The following is a 20,703-nucleotide window of genomic DNA, read 5'->3' as shown; positions in this document are numbered from 1 at the left end:
CGTGATGTCACCACCGGCAGCTGGGCGATCAGGGGAGTCGCTCATCCACTCAGAACCTGGTTTCGCTTCCGCGCAAAGGACCTAACAGCCCCGGCTCGCCTGGCTCCCGCCTCTGTTTGCAGGGTGTCCGGCGTGTGCGCGCGCGGCTGCCGAGACCCGGGAGCGGCGCGTTTCACCGGGACTGCGGTCGCCGCGGTAGGGTAGAGGCCAGAGCAGTATCAGCATCAGCGACGCGGGCCGGGGTCTCGGGGGAGGGGCCGGGCCAAAGGGGCGGGGCCGGGCCCAGGCTCGGGGGCGGGGCCAAGTTCGGGGGCGGGGCCGGGGCTCTTCTGGTGGCCGCCGCGGGGGCGGGGGAGGAGCACCGCCGCTTCCGCCGCCTGCGGGGATCCCCCCGGGACCGGCGCCCGGGGAAGTCCCGGGTGATCGCGGGTACAAAAGCCGGCGCCAGGGCCCCAGGCCGGCAGTCCACAGCGATGTCACGCGGGCTCCAGCTCCTGCTCCTGAGCTGCGGTAGGGCCTGCGGACGCCCGGCGCCCCCCGCCCGCCTCCCCGCAACACCCTCTTTTCTCGCTTGCTCACGCAGCTCTCTCTCCCTCTTGCAGCCTGCAGCCTGGCGCCCGCGGCGCGGGAGGTGAAGGTGGTCTGTTCAGAGGATGTGGACTTGCCCTGCACTGCCCCCTGGGACCCTCAGGTCACCTACACGGTCTCCTGGGCCAAGGTAAGTGCGGCCAGGCTGGCGGGTTAGGGTTTGGTGGTTTAATTGCAGGAGGGGGAACCACCTCGCTCAGGCCGGTGACCCCCTGTGGCTGGGGGTCAGGGATATCGCCGATAACTGCACTCGGTACCGGGTCTTCGCACACGCCTCTCCCATCGCGACTCTAAGCCCATTCGCATCCAGGTACAGGCTGACTCCCCTGGGGACCTCAAATCTTCTTGCTTCTAAAGGTGGCCTGAGATGAATCATCCAGATAAGACGTTTTGGAGAGAAGAAAACCTCTTATTTGGATTAATTCTAGAGGCCACCTGTGGTTGTGGTCAGCAGGCCAGGGAGAAGGCAGCTGGTGAAGATTTGACATTGGCCGGAGGCATGTCTCTGGATTTATTATTTCTGCTGTTTTGTGACCGCGGTGCTCATACATGTGGGGAGAGGGGAGGGGGCTATTTGAGGGGAAGGATGACCAGATAGAAGCTGATGTAGGCTCTTTTCTTGGATGGTAGCTATCTGCCAGTCATCCCCTTTCAGGGAAACCCTTGGTCTCCTCCCCATCCCTTTCTCCTCCTCCCTCTGAGCATTCTAAAAGTTCCAGCAAGGAGGGCTTCTGTGTGATGGTGCATTGGAGGGTCCTCGTGTATAAGAGCAGTGTCATCTACCCAACCACAAGAGGATTGAGTCAGACTGGTGCTTTTTTAAGGTTTCCTCTCAACTGTAACCTTTTCAGCTTATAAGATTGTAGTTGTGGTGGCCTTGCAAACACAAGCAACCCAACTGTTTGCTGTCACTGGTTTATTTATATTTTTTTGCACATCACCTTTAATGAGGTTACTGCCACAATGGCACCTCAGGTTGAAGCCCAGTGACTATGCTATCCCAGCCTTGCTTTGGTTAGCTCACTGATTGGTCGTCTTACCTTGCTGGAAATCTCTGTGCCTTTGTAGTTTTCCACAAAACGCTGGGTTTTCTTCTGCCTGCCATAAAAGATGCTGTAAGGACCTGCACAAGTATCTAGCCATTTAACAGGGCAGCCTAGGACCATTATCTGTGTGTGTGTGTGTGTGTGTGTGTGTGCGCGCGCACACACACACGTGTGTCTTCTCTCCTAACCAGATTGTCAGTTCCCTAGGGACAGCGCCACAGCTTTTGTGTCTCCTGCACGGCACCCAGTGTTTGCCCTGTTCATTTCAAAGGTGCTCAGTGAATTCAGGCCAACCTTTTGTGATTATGCATGGTGGAAATGGTGCTGAGGCTTGGGGGCCCTGTGTTGTGTATGCAAATAGGTTTGTTATTATTCCTGCATCATTTCCACCTTAGTCACTGTGGAATCAGAGAAGACAGCAATTCCAAAATTGTTCCCTTGTAAAAACAATAGTATTTAAACAGAAATATTGGAAAACCAGTGTTATTTGGGTAGTTACCATCTGGCAAGCTCTGAGGTAAATGTCTTCATGCATCAGCAGTTCCACTGGACTTAAAAGAGAAATCCTGTCACTGATGAGGAAACTGAGCCTTAGGGCTGAAGTAACCAACTCACTATTACACAGCTGGCTAAACGCTAGAGTTGGGATTTGAATCCAGCAGTCTGGTTCCACAGCCTAAGTTCTTAGAGGTCTGTCTTGTTATTTCTGTTTTCTATCTTAATTCCTTAAAGAAAATGAAAGTGTCTTTGGGCTAGCCAGGCAGGGACTTGGTTATCTAAAAAGAGGAGAAAACATGAAACCATGATCCTTTCCAGACTGATTAAAAAGGGAAAACAATATTAATATCCCCAGGGGAGTAATTGCAAAGTGCTCATGAAACAAGTAGATGAAATTTCAGACTATAAAGTTCAAACAGTTGTCAAGTTAAATCTTCTTGCACGAGGTCATTTGGAATGATGTAGTAAACCAGAGCGATTAACCTCTGGCTTTTCCTTGGATGTCAGCTGGTGATGTAACCCTATAATGTATGTGCTTGTTTGTTGAACACAGTTCTTACAAACTTTACCCTGAAGGGCTCTCGAAGCTCTGCTAAGAAAAAAGACAACAGTCTCTTGGCATTGTCTTTTTTCTGTTGGTCCATGGAATAGGGTCACTGAAAAATCATGCCCAATTTATTTTTTTAAGAAAGAAACTAGGATGGAGTCATGGTGGATAGGAGCGCTATGCTATTTCAGTAAACTAATCAGATACCTTGAAAGTGATACGCTTTGTTTTTCAAGCTCTTTTTAACAGATCTCAGCATATTCTGTAGATATTTATTATTTTCCAGCCCAGTAATTATACTTTTTGCATCAGTTGTGCTTGTACAACAAAAACGGATTGAATGTTCTGGAAATAAAGCCAGCGGTGAAGTACTGAAATTCTTCGTGTTACGGAAGATTATCTTGTCATTTTCACCCACAACTTTCTTGTAAAATGTTTCTGCGAAGCTTTAGAGGTAGCTATAAAGTGGGGGATTTAAGCCTGGTGACCACAGCCAACCTCACTGCATCATCAGTAGGGTAACTGGTAAAACCACTTTGCACAGTTGTGGGCTGTGTGCTGGACAAGTAAGCAGATAGTCCTTTGCAGTGTGGGTTTTCTCCGTCCGCCAGATTGAATCACATTCTTGCAGGATTTCTGCATACCACAATTACGGTTATAATGACTCACGATTAAAAACTCCATTGCCCACTCAGTTCCCTGGCACCCTGGAGCACTCTGCCACTGTCCAGTTGGCGCTGATTACGTGCAGTGAGCGAAAGAGCCTGTGTAAACCATGTGCTTCTTCTCATGTGTCTTTTACCAAAAGACTCAAAGCAGACGGTGTCCAGTTAGTAGTTGCAACATGAGGGCAAGTTGGGAAGGAACAATGTCCATCTTATTCTCTGTGTTTCCAAGATGCAAAGACGGGATTGGGGTTGAGGAATGCAATCTAGACTTGCACGGGGCGTGGGCTCAAAGGTGGAGCCAAGAGTGGGCACTGGTAGCCCCATTCCAGTTAGCACAACTCTTCTTTCTCTTCCCAACTGGGATCCAAGAATGGGACCTCCTCGCATCCCTTCCTGTATTGTACCCTTTAAAGCAGAGTGAATGAGTGAGAAGGAAGTAGAAAATGCAGTGTATGCATCCAATGTAGCTGTTAAGATCGTGAATAGGTTGTGGTTGTTGGAGGAGACGTTTTGAGATATTATAAGGCACATAGGCCTTGGTCCAGCCCTCTTCTACCAATGGCTGTGACCTCCGATTAGATTTCTAGCATAAGAAGATCATAGCACAAATTCCGTGTCTGCCAGGAGGAAGACCATCCGTTTGGCGGCCAGTCTGTGCTTCTCGTGGGGCGGCCTGGTCCATGCTGTCTTTCATGAGGCTACAGTAGGTCCGCAGGGGCGGGATGGCACTGGGTGCACGGAACGTCTGGGCATGGGTGAGGTTGGCCACTGCTAATGATGAGTGGTTGCTCACGAGGGAAACATATCTCTATCTTGTATTGTTCTGGGGGCCCCCACAGCCTGTGTGGATGCATATCGAAAGAGGATCTCTGAGATGAAACTCAGGTTTCCTCTCTGAGTGACACTGCGGAGGAGAGGACAGACCTGCGTCACAAGACAAGTGCCCTTTTTAGATGATTTCCAAAGGAAGGGATAAAGGGGAAGTGAGACTATGATTTCAGAGGCTAGAGCAGACTTGAACTTTATCATATTTAGAAGAGCTGCAGCTGCGGCAAGTCAGGGGCTCTCCTGGGGACTAAGGGAGAGCAGGTTGATGGCTTGTGTGTGGCCACTTGGAAAGTTCCAGGATAGTTGCTCCACGGCTCTTGCTTGTCCTTGATATGTTTAAGAGCCGTCCGCCATGGGCATGGCCAGTCTCCTATTTTCTGTCTCTACAGCATCTTGTGTGATAATGAACCACAAAGCAAGGAGGCACTAAGGAGGAGCCCGCAGAGGGTCTAGGCTTGATGAATGGCCTGGGCAGATGGCAGTGGTATAGCTACCAACTCTGACGGCCCCACAGGGAGACAACGCATGCCGCTTACCGCACTTACCTGATTCTAGAATGCCATCTGCTTTAAGATAAGATTTGAGATGTTTTAGGAGAAGAAGGAAACATTTCTATATTAAATATAGAAGCACTGAAACACTGCAATGTAAAAAACAAGGCCTGTGTGAGCGTCAAAGAAACGTTGTATCATCCCCATGGGACCGGTATTACTTGACCTGATTGAATAACCTTTAGGTCAGACTATGAAAGGCATAAAATTAGTTTTCAGATGTCTTTCATATTTACATTTTCATCATTTAGTTAATATTTCTATGTCCCAAATGTGTGCCACGTCCTGGGCCTGGTAGTGACTGTCCTAAGACCAATCCAGAACATTGGCCAGAGGACAGAGGCCTGGACACAAGAATGCACAGGCGTTGTTTGGGGAGCTGATGGGTAACTGCTAATCTGGAAGGGAGGATTATACCGCAGAGAATACCGCAGCAAGCAGGCTGGGAACAGAGGGTGAAGACCCCTGAATGCTGAATCATAGGGGCTAGAATTTGGTCCATTCGGCATCAAGGAGCCTTTGACAGTTTTTAAGCAAAGAGGACAACATAACGGAAAATACGTCAGAAGAAAATCGTATTTCTTATGGTGAGAGGCAGAATATAATTCATCCTAGCAAATGAGTGTCAGAGGCGGGCTTCAGCCTTGTGCTCCAGTGAAGCTGCCGGTGGGTTAACTGTGAGCCTGCAATGCGGGCCTGGGGTTTGTCTCCCCTTTCTCTCTTGGGCACCAGTCCTGTCGTCCATGTGGGTCTAGGGACCAGTGAGCCAGGATTTGGAAGAAATCCCAGCCAGATGAAAATGATGGAGCACTGAGATTTTTTGGACCATGATGAGAAACGTTGCTAAAACTCTTTCAGCTTGGAAGAAGGGTGGGAGGGAAAAGGCAGCTGAGAGTGAAATCCTAAAGACTGCAAACACTTGTTTTCCATAAATAAAAGGGGGAACCCGAATCACATGACGACTGAATATCTTAGTTCTGTATATGGTTATGTCACTTCACAAAGAAGAGGAAGTTAGGAGAAGGTCTCAGTGACATAAGGGAAGGTTTTCTGTAGGGCAGGACTAAAAAGAGGTTCATTGCCTTAAAGGGGGGCTTCCTCCTTCTATTAATACAACTGTTCTCCATAAGCCCTTTCTGGAAACTCTTGGGATAACCCCCAAATTTCTACCAACAATGCTTAGCTCAAACCAGAGCTGAACTAAAGTACTTCCCTAAGACTCTTTCCACCCTGAAGCACATTTTTGACTTTGTTTTTGCACTGAGGTATACCTGGGTAAAATTTCTCTGTGTGTCGTGTATTTCTGGTACAGATGTAAGAGACCAAGGCTTGTGAATATCACTTGATATTTTTGTGGAGCACCGGTTAATCTACCGCATGTTCTTGTCTCAGTTGTCCAAGAGAAGACAGATCCCAGAATGGGTAGTTGTCCAGGATTATTGGTCCAGGTGGGGAAAGCCAAAGGGAAAAAAGACAGATGCTCGTTGCTGTGGATAGTTCATATTCACTTACGACCAGACTCACTGGGTCAGTTCTAGAGAACAGAGGTTCTGAGTCCAGTCAGACCTGGGTGTCTCTTTCCCTGAGAAGTGGGAGGCATGTGAGCCCAAGTGATAAAACAAGACTGGCCTTGAGGTTGGAGCCCTGTGAGGGTCCTTCCTTATATGCCACGTGTATTTTTGGAGGAGGGCAAGGTGCACGTGTCAATTGGCAATCTTTCTGTTGTGAAGGCTTGTAATCCAGTCAAAACTGGCTTCAAGAAAAGGGAATATATCAGCTTCTATAGTTGAAACAATTTTTTGAAATGAAAATATAGTTCATACTTCAGTTATGGTTGATGTTGTAGGTTAGTGTCCCACAAAATGACATGTGTCAGTCCTAATCCCTGGTGTTTGTGAATGGAACCTTATTTGGAAATAAGGTCTTTGCAGATGTAACCAAGTTAAAATGAGGTCATGCTTGATCAGGATGGGCCCTGAATCCAATGGCTGGTGTCATTAAAAGAAAACAGAGACAGACACACAGGGAGATCCCACGGGAAGATGGAGGCATAGATTGGAGTGATGTGTCTACAGATCAAAGAACGCCAGTTTCCAGCAACACCAGAAGCTGGGAGCGAGACCTGAAACAGATTCTCCCCTTCAGAGAGAGCGTCGCCCCGCCAGCACCTTGATATCTCACTTAATGGCCTCCAGAACCGTGACAGAATACATTTCTGCTGTTTTAAGCCACCCAGTTTGGAGTAAGGCTAGATGTGGAGGTTCGTGGCTGTCCACAGGGCTTGGTGACTTTCTGTCTCTCAACTTGCCTTTCCTTAGTGTTGGTTTTATTGTCAGCCTCCACGAGGCAGTGAGATAGTAGCCGATAACTGCAGACCTGTCTGTCCTCCCAAGGTCAAGTGCCAAGCAAAAGATTACGCCTCTTCCATCTCAACAAATGTCTGATTATGCTCAAGTGGCTTTGATTGGGTCATGGACTCATCAGAACCAGTCTCTCTGGTCACAGAGGCCAGGCGTGTGTCAAGTGTGCCTTTTCTAGAATGAGAGGTAGTACCCTTGAAGAACATGAATTCAGAGGATTCAGGAATTCAGGAATGCCCCTCCAGGGTCCAGCAGGATCCCTAAGAAGCTCTTGGGAGAAGGATGATTGGCATGAACAGTGAGTAGCCTAACCTTCTCGTCAAATCCTAGTTCCAGAGGGGCTTTGCCAATTACAGTGATGCCGTAGAAAATTCAGAATATTCTGGCTATTTTGGAGACCTTGTGGATAGAAAAATAACTTCTTTCTAGAGCAGAGATTGAGACTTCTAGAACAGCTTTGCCAGAGAGGAGACAGGAAGGGTCAGCAGGAAGAAATGACTGAATGGGTGGGTGGAGATAGAAAGCTAGCAGATACAACACCAATTCCTATGTCCTACATTACCGCTTATAAAGCACTATTATATGTTTTCTCATTTGATCCTTAAAATACCAAGAGGGAAGTAGGTAGTTACAGGTGAGGAACTCGGAATCAGAGGTGAAGGGATTTCCCAGCAATGACCCAGTTATCTGATGAAGCAGCCAGGGCTTGACCTCAGGCCCTCTGATTCTGGATCGACTTACTCATTGTTTTTAAAATTTACTCATTCATTCAGTAAATAATGTTTTTTTGAATATTTCCTACGTGCAGGGAAGTATTTAGAATGCTGAAGGAAACCTTAGCTATGAAAAAAAAGAGTGGTAACATTTTTAGGTGTGATTGACATTATGCTCCATGATCCACCTACGTCATCATAGGTATCTTCACACCAACTTTCAGTTCTGGTCAGTTCAGTCGCTCAGTCTTGTCCGACTCTTTGTGACCCCATGAATCGCAGCATGCCAGGCCTCCCTGTCCATCACCATCTCCCGGAGTTCACTGAGTCACACCAACTTTGGGAGATGTTAATTACCCTTCCCCCACCTCAGGGGAGCAAACGCAGCCTGAGAGCTCTTCAGTCCCTTTGGCTAAGCGCAGAGCTGGCCATGGGGTTTGTTTCCACATCTGCCCAAGTCCAAGGCTTTTCATTACGTTGGCTCTGCCATATTCGTGGCTCTGTTAACAGCCATAAATCCAATCTGTCTGTTAGACCCAGTAAATTTCAAAGTGGAAAATCATTTTTCCAATAAAACTACACTTAGAAAAAAACGATGTTAATGCTCGTACATTCTGCCCTCATTATGACATCAACCTCTGAGCCAAACTATTTTGCACGTTATAAAGAGCTGTTTTTATGATGAATGGGAATTATATTGGCACTTTAATTGAGTTAGAAACCAAGGTACATGAATGTTAGTGCATGGGAAATGCAATAAAAAAAAAAGCTGTTCAATGTGATTGGAATATATCAGATTAATTTAATACCACCTTTAAGTACTTAATGTCCATTCCTTTAAATCTGTTTAATTAAATTGTTGGATTAAATATTTATATGCACATATGTGTGCACACATTTTTCCCCTCAAAAAATCTCTTCCTTTTCTTTTGCTTTCCTGTCACATTCCAAACACATCACATATGTGATAAATTCAAATTTCAAGGTTGTCAAATCAAAATTCTTTGTGGTAGGAATGGAACAAATATGGTATAGGTAATCTAGATAATCTAGGTAATCTATGGTAATCTATGAAGTCAGTATACATTTGGATAAAAATATGTAAACATCTAAAAAACTTCTCACAGTAAGGATTTTGACTGAAATATTGGTTCTATTTCAGCCATATTTAGATATTTACTTGATTTGTTTCTCTCTAGTTCAAATTTATCCACCAGTTAAAAAAAAACTTAATTCACATGCCTTTAAAATTAGTACTTGTTGTATTTGCTTGACTTCAGTTCAATTCAGTTCAGTCCCTCAGTCATGTCCTTCTCTTTGCGACCCCATGAATCGCAGCACACCAGGCCTCCCTGTCCATCACCAACTCCTGGAGTTCACCCAAACTCATGTGCATCGAGTCAGTGATGCCATCCAGCCATCTCATCTTCTGTCTTCCCCTTCTCCTCCTGCCCCCAATCCCTCCCAGCATCAGAGTCTTTTCCAATGAGTTAACTCTTCGCATGAGGTGGACAAAGTATTGGAGTTTCAGCTTTAGCATCAGTCCTTCCAATGAACACCCAGGACTGATCTCCTTTAGGATGGATTGGTTGGATCTTCTTGCAGTCCAAGGGACTCTCAAGAGTCTTCTTCAACACCACAGTTCAAAAGCATCAATTCTTCGGCCCTCAGCTTTCTTTATAGTCCAACTCTCACATCCATACATGACCACTGGAAAAACCATAGCCTTGACTAGACGGACCTTTGTTGGCAAAGTATTCAGCAAATTAAAGAGAGTTTATTTTAATTTAAGGCTTAGGTCTCCTTCTTAGAGAATGAATATGGTATTTAAATTATTTAGTCAAATTGGAAGCCTTGAGACAAGTCAAAGGTCTATAGGCCTTCTGAAAATGAGATGTCTTATATTTCACCCTTTTCTGTTTCAATTGGAAAGAATTTGTCAGGATAAGAGTTAATGCGCAGAATGTGGATTTTAAAAACATAATTGGGGTGAATGTTTTGAGGAATTAATTTGTCCACTTCGTGCTGTGGTCCAGCCCTCTACAATATTAGCCTCGCAGAGTGTGCACTAAATAGTCCCCATCAATTACGCCTGGCTGTGAATGAATCCGAGGGTTCCTTTTGTTATAAATTATTATTTCCTAAAATGCTTCTGCAGAGAGGCAATGAAACACTTTGGGATTTGGAATGCTGGGAGTTGTTCCTGCCAGTGGTTGGTTTTGAGCCAGCTCAAGTGTTTATAAGAACTCATAAAACCAGGCGAAGTTGAGGATGGCCCATTTGCTGTAATTCCATGTTCCTCCCCCTGAAATTCCTCTGATTCTTGAACGGTGCTGCTCCAGCCACGGCTAACTCACTCTATACTGCAGCGTGATGGCTGCTTGGCCACTGTGCTGAAGACGAGGATTTGCTCTTTTGCAGGAAGTCTCTTTTGCGTGTAGTCTCTTGGTACTGCTAGCACCTCACTTCCATCATAAGCACGTGACATTAATGTGAAAACTACAACTGAATTTTTGCAGCAGTACGCAAAAGGCAGGGTGAGTAGGACAGGCAATGTACATACCTACAGCTTGAAGCTAAGGGAGGGCTCTGAACAATTTCCAGGTGCGCTGCGTGAATTTACAGAAGCGTCCTTTTGTTACAGTGAGTTATCAGGCGCAGAGAACTGTTCATTACTTTGGCAAGAGGACTCAGGTTATCAGCCAGTACTTCTCTCAGTTCTCTGGGTCTTTCAAGAAGACCCAGGAAGGGGTCATTGAAAGATGACCCTGTGAAAGTTAAGATATTTTTGCCTGATCTCACTGAGGGCTGCTGCGGTTCAGTAAATCAGAATTCTGAAGGCCGCTTTGGGATTCTTTGACTTTCCTCTCCTTCTTACTTTCATTCATGATCTCACCCTGCCTTTGCTTTGCCATTTGAAAATAACCTCTCTGGAGGATTTGCCAGACATCTGTGGAAATCTGACCATCACTTAAACTACTGTTTTGTTGTTACTGCTGATTTTTTAAAAATGAATTACTTTTGCAAGTAGACAGAAAGCCACTGCCAGTCAGTTCTGATCCCCACCGCACACTCGATTCAGCAGTTCGCAGCAGCCATCGTGATGAGGGGCCCATCTTCATGTAAATAAAGCACAATAGTCTGTATTTCTACCAGCTCTCAGAGGGGCTCTCAGTTTTGATCTTGACTTTCAGACAGGCCTTTCTGAGTTGAGGGAGGGGTCACTGGATAGGAGAGAAGATCCCCTGATGGAGAAAACCAGAGGTAGATAATCTCAAAATGACTGTTGCAGCCAAGCTCACATCTTTTTGAATGCAGGCATTTCTAGCAAAACTGAGTTCCAGTGATATTGGTTAGAAAGAGGGGTTTCCCTGGTGGCTCAGATTATAAAGACTCCACCAGCAATGCAGGAGACCGGGGTTTGATCCCTGGGTTGGGAAGGTCCCCTGGAGAAGAGAATGGCAACCTGCTCCAGTATTCTTGCCTGGAGAATCCCACGGACAGAGGAGCCTGGTGTGCTACAGTTCATGGGGTCACAAAGAGTCAGACATGACTGAGCGACTAACATGTTCACTTTTCATGCTGTTAGAAAGAAATCTGAGTTGAACTCATTTGGAGGTTAATTCAGAAAAGCAAAGCAGGATGAGGCGGCATCACGGGGACTGCAGAGGTTAAGCTCAGTGAGTTAATTAGTTCAAACTGGCCTTTGAGCCGGGGCTGGCGGGGCGGCGGGGGGAAGGGGGGAAAGCCTTGGAAGCAGTTGACCCTGGATGGTCCTGGGTAGCTGACCCACCAAAAGCTGTGGTCCAGGGGAGCCCTTCGTCAAGCAGTGGGTGAGGGGAGAGGTGCACGTACGTGATAAGGCTGCACTTACTGGTTTCATCATGCCTGTAAAGAGGAGAACTGGGCTAACTTACACGTGTTCTAGAATCAGTCAGACACCTACAGTTCCTTGACCACAACTCCTTCTTTTGTTTTCTTGCTTTCTCTTTGAACACCGAAATGCCCCGGTCTGTAGATCCTTGATTATTTAGGAAGGAACTTTTCAACACAAGCAGAGCTTTCAAGAATTGGGATTGATGTTCAGAGACTCGGCCTGAGAGAAGCTGTTAGTCTCAGCCCGGTGCTGGGAGTGAATGAAGCGGGGATTCTTGTAGGAGCGATAAATCTACCACCAGATGTCTCTGCAGGCCACTCCACAGGCGTGCTCACTGGAGCTGGGGCCGCGGAGGCGGGAACCCGAGCTTCCCATGGACCTCACGGTGCATCCCCCGCCCTAATACCTGAAGCAGAATCCAAGGAGGGGGTGTTTGTGCGCGCACATGTGTATGTCTCCTGGCTTGAGCTGCCTCTGCCTCTGTTCCCCGCATTCCTTGGTTATTTATTTCCCTGTGCTGATTGCCTGTTGAAACTAGGAGAGGAGTTGTACGGTGCTTCCTATAGGAGATGCTCCCAATAGGAGATGAAACAGTGGCAGGTACAGCCAGAGAGAGCAGTGTTGTCTTTTCCTAAGGGGCCCTCTGGTGTGGGCACCACTCCAGGGACCAGGAAGGAATGCCACCGGACCCCAGGCTCCCTGCTGGTTCCCAGCCACTCAGCAAAGGCTCAGGGCTGCCCTAGAGCCCTGAAAACAGTGATTGGCTTTCCTGTTTATGTAAATCAGGTTTAGAAGCTTTAAAACATTTCAGTGGAGGACCAATGAGCAAGTTAACTAGGCCAGTTAAAAATATACCTGGGGAGAGAGAGAATTGATGGTGAACATGGTGTGTACTTAATCGTGGGACTAGGAGATGATGGAAAGACTCCACCAGTTTAATAACAAAGATTGTTCAGGGAAAGAAAACCAGCCAGGTTAGTGTGGGTAAACTTGGCATCTACTCCCGTCGGGCTGATCCATCCCGACTTCAGTGATTTAAGTCATAACTGCCGTTCCATGGGGACTTCCCTGCAGTAAAGAATCTGCCTGCAGTGCAGGACCAAGGAGACACTGGTTTGATCACTGGGTTGGGAAGGTCCCCTGGAGGAGGGCATGGCAACCCACCCCAGTATTCTTGCCTGGAGAATCCCGTGGACAGAGGAGCCTGGTGGGCTACAGTCCATAGGGTCGCAAAGAGTCGGACACGACTGAAGCAACTTAGCACGCACACACGCCCTTCCACGTGTGTCTTGGTATGGCTGCCAAGTGGCCTGACGTATAAAGTCTCCACGTGGCGCTGTTGTCAGCTGTCTTCCTGCCGTAGCAGAGGGCTGAGTGTGGTCCATCCTGCAGGGTCATGGATGAGCCCATATGTGTGCAATCTGTGAAGAACACGATGACTCTTCATGGGAGGCTTTGCTCATCTGAATCTCTGTGTTTTTTTGGTCAAGTTGTCCAGCAATGACCTTAACAGAGTTAGGAACGTTTTCTAAATAAAACCCTGAGCTACAAAAATAAGAGTCAGTCACTGGATGAGTTGGTATCTGAAGAAAAGAAGAGAACATTGAATAGACAACAACCAGCAAGAGAATGTGATTCAGCATGATTCATGCACTTCATCCCGTAATCATTAATGATGCAAGGTTATTGTCAACAGGAGCACTGTCTGCTTCATGTAGAGTGGAAGCTGGGATACAGAGAATCATAAGATGCAGTCCTGATCTCATTCCAAAAAGAGGTGGAACCTTAAAGAATCCTCTTAGATTCTCTCCTCCCCCCTGCAAACATCACACATACTCACAGTACCTTCTTTTAAAACAGCCAGCTGAGGATAGATTTTATGAAAGCAAGAGGTAGAATCTTGACGTCTCAGAGACCCAAGGGCTTGTGGGTTCTGACAGTAGAGCATGATGCAAATCTGATTCTTGCTTTTTAAAATTTTTTTATTGAAGTATAGTTGATTTGCAGTGTTGTGTTCATTTCTGCTGTGGAACCAAGTGAGTCAGTTATCCATGTATACATTCTTTTCCATCAAGATGGTTTGTCGCAGGATATTGAATATAAGTACCTGTGCTATACAGAAGGACCGTGTCTATTCATTCTCTGGGTAAAGTTTGCATCTGCTAATCCCAAGTGCCCAGGCCACCCCTCCCTACCCCATCCCCCTTGGCAACCACAGGTTTATATACTCTTGGTCCCTGAGTCTGTATGTGATTCTTTCTTAACAGCTCACAGACGGAGGTGCAGAAAGGGTGGAGGTGACCCAGGAAGACCTGCAATCCCCTCAGCAGAGGAACTCTTCAGAGGCCCCCAGGGAAAGGCTGTACTCCCTGAGGATCCGAAACACTACGAGTTGCAACTCGGGGACCTACAGGTGCACTCTGGTGGGTCCGGAAGGGCAGAGAAACCTGAGTGGCACCGTGATCCTCCAAGTGACAGGTAAGGTGGTCTGCAACACCTGTTTTCTTCCTACAGCACACAGGGCACTTTCTGTAAGTCCTGACCTTGATCCACTCAGTCCGAGTTTAATTCAGAAGCTGTGGCTCACATCTGTGGCTGAAAGCTAAATTCTGCTGCAAAGGTAGCATAACTTTCTCTCCCTTCTTTTTGCTTTTTGCTTTTTTTTTTTTTTTTTTTAAAGGGATCTACCCCAGTTTGATTGGGGTAGATGCCAAATGGAGTCAAGCAACTAAATCTGACTGTTGTTTATTCATATAAGAGTCCTTTGGAGCCAATAGGAAGTTTCCAAGTCTAGTTTTTGGCAGACAGAGAAACTGGGTAGTCTTGAATTTATCAGATAGCTGTGCAATATTCTGCTCACTGGGGGCTCTCTAATGTGGCCTAAGAGAGCTGCTACATGTTTCCGCCTTTTTCAACGCGAGAACAGCATTTCTTTCCCACTTTACAGTGATTGGATGTCCTAATCCCTCCAGTCAGGTCAAAGAAAAAGCATCCAGCAAGAAAAGAGGCTTCCCAAGTAGAAGGCACATTTTTGCTCTGTGCAGTAAGACCAGGACTCGAGTGTCAAGACAAGGATTATCTCCTTGGACTTTTTTCCATAACTGTTCTTGATGTAGCTTAAAATATGCCTTGAATCTGACTTTGGCCCAGCTCTTATTAGTGGCTGAGGCTTGAAATGACAAACATGTTGTTACAGAGACCCTGACTTTGTGTAGGAGCTATTATCTCCTTCCATGGAAAAGCTTAAAGGAATCTGACTCAAGATCATATTCCCACACTCATGAGAAGGCAAGCACGGGTTAGGGGCCAGTGTTTGGATTTTTTTAAGTTTCCTTTTTTTGGCGTGGTCCATTTTCAGAGTCTTTATTGAATGTGCCACAGTATTGTTTCTGTTTTATGTTTTGGTTTTTTGGCCACAAGGCATGTGGGATCTCAGCTCCCCAATCAGGGATGGAACCATCATCCCCTGCATTGGAAGGCAAAGTCTTAAACATTGGACCACCAAGGAAGTTCCTCAGTATTTGGACTTGGTTCACTATCTCGCACAAACACACACACCGTATATGCTTCTCAGTCTCCAGCCCTATACTGCGTTTGAGTTCATGGCACTTACCACGCCTGCCCGGATACAGTCTCTGCTTTGTTCCCTCCTGCCTCCTGGTGTAGTCAGCCCAGAGTATCATTCACGTGAATGAGAAATGGAGCGATCTGGCAGGAAGAGCAGAGAGGACGGGTGCACGCCCCGGGGAGCGGGGAGCAAAGGAGCAGAGAACAGCTGACTTGCTTCCCTGTCCTCTGCAAAGGCGGTGCAGTCGCCAAATTAAGTGGTCAGGCTAGAGCCACTTGGATCTGGCTCCAGTATGAGCTCAGCTGCTCATTTACATGGGATCTTGGGCAAACCTCTGATTGAGTCTAAGCCTTGCTTTTCTCATCTTCAAAATGGGGATAATATCATCTATGACACAGGGTTGTGGTGACGATTGAATGAGGTATTGCACCGAAATGTTCGGTCCGCTGCCTGGGGGTGACCAAGTGCTGCATAAATGTTAGAACTGTCGGGACAGTGGCTCTCGGGTCTTCTCTTCTGGGATCACAGACCTCTGAACATCCATCCCCACTACACAGACCACTGCACAGTGTTTGAATCCAGTTTCAGGGGTCACAGTTCACTGGAGGGCCCCCTATGACCCAGGGGGTGGAACCCTCCAGTCACCTGGAGTCCGCCTGCTCCTGCCCCAGCGCTCAAGCTGACTCCAGGAGCAACCTCGCTGCCCGAAACAGCACGCTGGATGCTGTGCCCGAATCGGGAGAGCCTGTCCGGCCCAGTCTCCTCCTGGGCTGAAGGTGTCCCTCCTCCTGCACTTGCCCCACCCCCGCCCTGCCGCTGTCGGCTTTGGTGGAGTGGCTTTGTTTAAAATTCAAAAAACAAATTTTTTAGAGGGATACCGTTGATTTACAATGTTGTGTTAGTTTCAGCTGTACAGCAGAGTGAATCATTATTCATATACACATATTCACTCTGTTTTCAGATTCTTTTCCCATATAGGCCCTTACAGGGTATTGAGTCGAGTTGCCTGTGCTGTCAATCAGGTCCTTGTTAGTGACCTGTTTTCTATACAATAGCGTATATTGTTGATTGTTGTACTCAGTTGCCTTCGACTATTGGTGACCATATGGACTGTGGCCCTCTAAGCTCCTCCATCCATGGGATTTTCCCAGCAGGGATACTGGAGTGGGTTGCCATTTCGTCCTCCAGCCGCTCCTCCGAACCTCGGGATAGAGCTCGAGTCTTGTGTGTCTCCTGCATTGGCAGGCGGGTTCTTACCACTTGCACCCTAGCTAGTGTATACGGTCAGTCCCAGGCTTTCAAGGCGGAGGCGCTTTAATGATCCTACAAAGATAGATCAGCACCAACCTATTCCATAATAGCAGGGCAGCTCTGCCACCTGCCTTAGCACCTCAGCCTCTCTGAGCCCTGGTTCCTTCTTCTGCAGACAGGGGACACTCAGCCTTGCCCCTGAAGGTTCAGTGAGATGCTGGCTGTTGACTCTTTTGCACGCAGCCAGGCACAGAGTAAGCAGGAGCGCCGGCATCCCTGCCAGTATAACCCGCGTCCTTCCCGCGGAACAGACTTGAGGGTAGGAAGGGGGGACAAGGAGGACTTCAGAAAGCCAGAACAAAGCACGCTTGGTTTTTCACCTTGGTAGAAGAGTCCATTCAGTGGCTTCATATATTACCTATTTCTTTTGCAGGATGCTCTAAGGAACGCAGAGGAGAGACTTTTAAGAACTACAGAGCTGAGATCGTCCTGCTGTTGGCTCTGGTCATTTTCTATGTAACACTCATCATTTTCACTTGCGTAAGTGTCTTCGCAAACATCTCTCATTATTAAAAGATCACTTGGGGCACCAATCTGAATGTGTTTTGTAGATGGTGCAAATCATTTAATAATAGCAAGGAACCTGTTCTCAGAACCCTGGCCTTACTGAGGTCCCCAGAATGTGAGACTCTCTGTGGGAGGCTCCCAGCTTACTCTCCATCTGGTGGTTCTGCATAGAGCCATGTGAGGAGAAGGTGAATCAGGAGGTGAAGAAAATTTGTGAAAGGTGAAAGGATCCTCTTAGGGCACCAGCAGGCTGGGACATCCCTGGCGGTCCAGTGGTCAAGACTTCACCTTCTAGTGCTCGGGGTGCAGGTTTGATCTCTAGTCAGGGAACTGAGATTCCATTGGCCTTAGGGCCAAACAAACAAAAAATAAACAGCAGAAGTATTGTAACAAATTCAATAAAACTTTAAAAAAAAAAAGGTCCACATCAAGAGAAAAGTCTTTAAAAAAGCACCAACAGGGCTTGTAGATATGCTGGAAGAAAGTGGGACCTTGCCCGTCCAATACCGGGAGAGGTGCTCTTCTTCCCACAGGTGGATGAGCAAGCCTGTCCACTCCAGTGGTGGATTTGTCTCCTTCATCTGCCCTTGAACCCTGTTCTCTTAGAGCAGGGGTCCCCAGCCCCCAGGCCACGGATTGGTAGCTCTTGTTCAATCAGGGGTGGCAGCAGATTAAAGTCCACAATAAACGTAATGCACTTGAATCATCCCCAAACCATCCCCCTTACCTCTGGTCCATGGCCCCTGGTGCCAAAAAGGTTGGGGACCGCTGTCTTAGAGATTCCCTCTAATAATTTTGGTACTTCCTCTCCATTTTAAGCATTAACCTTGAGAAGTCAGAGATACACAGGGTGTGGCCTGGATGGAGGATGGCTGGCCTGTAATGACATGCCCTTGAGCTGTTGGATGCAGACTCCAGCCGAGACTCCTCCCTGCCCCCCATGCCTCCTCGTGCATGGCTGCTCACCTGGAGTGACAGTGGTCTTTGGGGAGCAGGGCCAGCTCCAGTCCTGACCCACCAGGAAGTGATTGGTCTCGTATGCCTTAGCAGGAATAGGAAGTACTGCCATTTGGGGACCAGGACATGGGTCACCCTGGAGCTATTCCAGGGCTGGTTCTTGTTGCTCGCTGGGCTCTTTTGTTCACTTAGTGAACTCTCTGGCCCAACACTCATCTCTCTGGTTGCTATTTTAGACGTGGATCCAGCCTGAGTGAGCATGTGCCGTGTACAGGGCTTTATATAAGCACTGAGGGGATGTAAAAAGGCTAAGACCTATGTCCTTCCTTCAAGAAACTTAGAGCTTGGTCTTTAGAGTTATTTGCGTGTGAGAAGATAATTGTTGTTTAGTTGCTCAGTCGTGTCCAACTCTTTTGCAACGCCATGGACTGTAACCCACCAGGCTCCTCTAGCCATGGGATTTCCCAGGCTAGAATACTGGAGTGGGTTGCCATTTTCCTTCTCCAGGGCATCTTCCCGACACAGGGATCGAACTTGAGTCTCCTGCATTGGCAAGCAGATTCTTTACCATGGAGCCGCCAGGAAAGCCCATAATTAGAACGGCCTGGTGGTAAATTTTAAAAACGAGTGACTTTAGTGTTTTGTTGGCAAATGCCCATTTCTGTAGGCACTGACTTTCCATGCAGGAAATTCTAATGGTAGGGTCTGGAAATGGCCCCAGACTGTGACTCCTTGTTGAGGTTCGGAGATAACCAGTGAAATAGTGCAAGCCCACCACAGAGTGAGTGAGGTAGCCTGCCTCAGGAGGGCTCCCAGATGAGCTGTCCAGCCAGCTCCTAGTGAATGGTGTTTAAATCAAGGTGATGCATTTTTCCAATTATTCACTTCTCAACGTATCTCTTTTATTTGACTTTATTTTTCAGAAGTTTGCACGACAGCAGAGTATATTTCCAGACTTTTCCAAACCTGCCCTGGAACATGCTTTCCTCCCAGTTACCTCTCCAAATAAGCATCTGGAACCAGTGACTCTTCACAAGACAGAACTGGTGTGAGCTGGGTTTCTGCACCTTTTTTCTGAGGCCGAAAGCTCTGTGGTGTGCTCCACGTCAGGAGAAGCATGAGCCCCACGTGAAGATAACATCCTTCCTGTGAAGCCCTTCTCTTGACCGAAGCATCCCAAAGTGGACCCCACCACACTGTCCTTGAGCAGGGCTTTGAGAATTCTGATGTGATCACCACGCATGGAGCTGCCTGCAAGGTGCTTTCCAGTGTTGCTGCTTCATGACCTTCTTAGCGTTTTATTCAGCTATCTGGTCAACCTCTTGGATGGGGGTATTTTTTTTTTTTTCCAGTCCTAGAAAAGCTATGGTGAGATGCAGTTGGAAAAGGACCTTGGGAAATACGAGTGCCCAGAGCTGGTCCTTTGTAGACTCTTGAGGACAGCTGTCCTCTTCCACATCTGGAGCATATCTCCGAACGTGCTATGTTTTCTTGTCTGAGCCCAGATGTTTTATGTCTGGGAGAAATCGACAGGCCAAGCTGTGAAACGGGGAAATATTTAGCAACTAATTTCCCACCGTGAAGGCCCTTCTATTACCAAGGGGTAGGATGTGTACATAGAAATAGCAGGTCGGTGAACCGCCCCCAACTGGGCCTTTTTAATCTGGGAAAGACATCTATAAAGAGGCAAGAGCAAAGAGTGCCACATTTATTTTTATTAATTCATCTGTGTATTCTTGTCAAAAAAGGATTTGTGGTTTTTCTCCTTTTGAAATCCGTATCTTCAGTTCAATGTCATTGTAACTGACAAGCAACGTGCTTATGGAGGGTGAGAAGTCAGAGACCGTGTCAGTAGGAGAGAGACATGCAGGGACCTGACAGAAAATGCTGGAGCAATCGTGCAGCCTGGGTGCTGGCGCCAGTTGTCCCCCTACCTAGCTGTCTGATCCTGGACAAGATCCCCATGGTTTCTGCTTTTTCTGTTGTAAACCAAAAGGTTGTCATATGTGTTGATTGAAAAAAAAGATGTATGTGGAAATGCTTTGAAAGAGTATAAAGCACTATCCAGATTCCAGACTTCTTTTGGTCATTTTCTTTATTACTCCAGTGGTATTCTGGGCATGAGAAAATACTTTTCATTTTTCATGTTTTCCATCGTCCCAAACAAAGAAGGCAACAAGGGACACTTTCCCATCGTCTTATGTATGAATTCCTTTGGGGAAGTGAAGCCGGTTGAGTGGTCTGTTCTTGAAGCAGCAGTCAAAAGTTAACTCCAAGATATGGACACTCAGGAGTTACCCAGCCATGGGGAGAAGAGCGTTCTCAAATGTTCCATTGATGGTCTGGCAGTTGTTGGGTTTCTCTTATCAAACTTGGCCCTCTCCCCACTTACTTTCCAAAGAGAACATTGCCCACGCTATTATTAGAGAGTTAAAAGAATGCCAAGTTTACTGGTTTTGCCTCTGTCATGGTTCTCATGTGATTAAATGTGTGTGTGTGAAGAGGGAGTGCTTTTCTCTTTTATATTTGAAACTACTCATAAGATTTGGGATCAGTGCTGGGAGGCCTGGAAACTAGTTTGAGAACCAGAACCCAAGGTGAAATTCTAGAGATGAAAGCTTGGCTGAGAACGTCCTCTGAGTGGGGAGTGGGGTGGGATTTATGGCAGGTAGACCTCTCTGAAG

General features: G+C 47.1%; 1 protein-coding gene across 2 annotated transcripts; it reads left to right on the top strand.

Moving 5' to 3' along the window:
- Positions 1 to 462: 462 nt before the first annotated feature.
- Positions 463 to 20,095, top strand: CD83 (CD83 molecule). 2 transcript variants are annotated; one of them, XM_012101260.4, is made up of 5 exons: positions 463 to 510; positions 603 to 718; positions 13,944 to 14,154; positions 16,929 to 17,035; positions 18,946 to 20,095. In XM_012101260.4, exons 1-5 carry the CDS (start codon positions 474 to 476, stop codon positions 19,069 to 19,071), a joined length of 597 nt encoding a protein of 198 aa, XP_011956650.1. In that variant the 5' UTR covers positions 463 to 473; the 3' UTR covers positions 19,072 to 20,095. The 2 variants fall into 2 exon arrangements, with proteins under 2 accessions (XP_011956650.1, XP_004019174.1); XM_004019125.5 differs by having other exon boundaries at positions 18,943 to 20,095.
- Positions 20,096 to 20,703: the final 608 nt, after the last annotated feature.

The sequence above is a fragment of the Ovis aries genome, chromosome 20 (assembly GCF_016772045.2).
Source record: "Ovis aries strain OAR_USU_Benz2616 breed Rambouillet chromosome 20, ARS-UI_Ramb_v3.0, whole genome shotgun sequence".
NCBI classification, from domain to species: domain Eukaryota; kingdom Metazoa; phylum Chordata; class Mammalia; order Artiodactyla; family Bovidae; genus Ovis; species Ovis aries.
The sequence above is the reverse complement of the archived record's forward strand: the minus strand, read 5'-3'. Positions and strand labels throughout refer to the sequence as shown.

Coding starts and splice junctions, on each gene's coding strand:
- CD83 (XM_004019125.5), top strand. CDS start 474: ATGTCACGCGGGCTCCAGCTCCTGCTCCTGAGCTGCG. Junction 14,155..16,928: donor CGTGATCCTCCAAGTGACAG/GTAAGGTGGTCT, acceptor TTTCTTTTGCAG/GATGCTCTAAGGAACGCAGA. Junction 17,036..18,942: donor CACTCATCATTTTCACTTGC/GTAAGTGTCTTC, acceptor TTTATTTTTCAG/AAGTTTGCACGACAGCAGAG.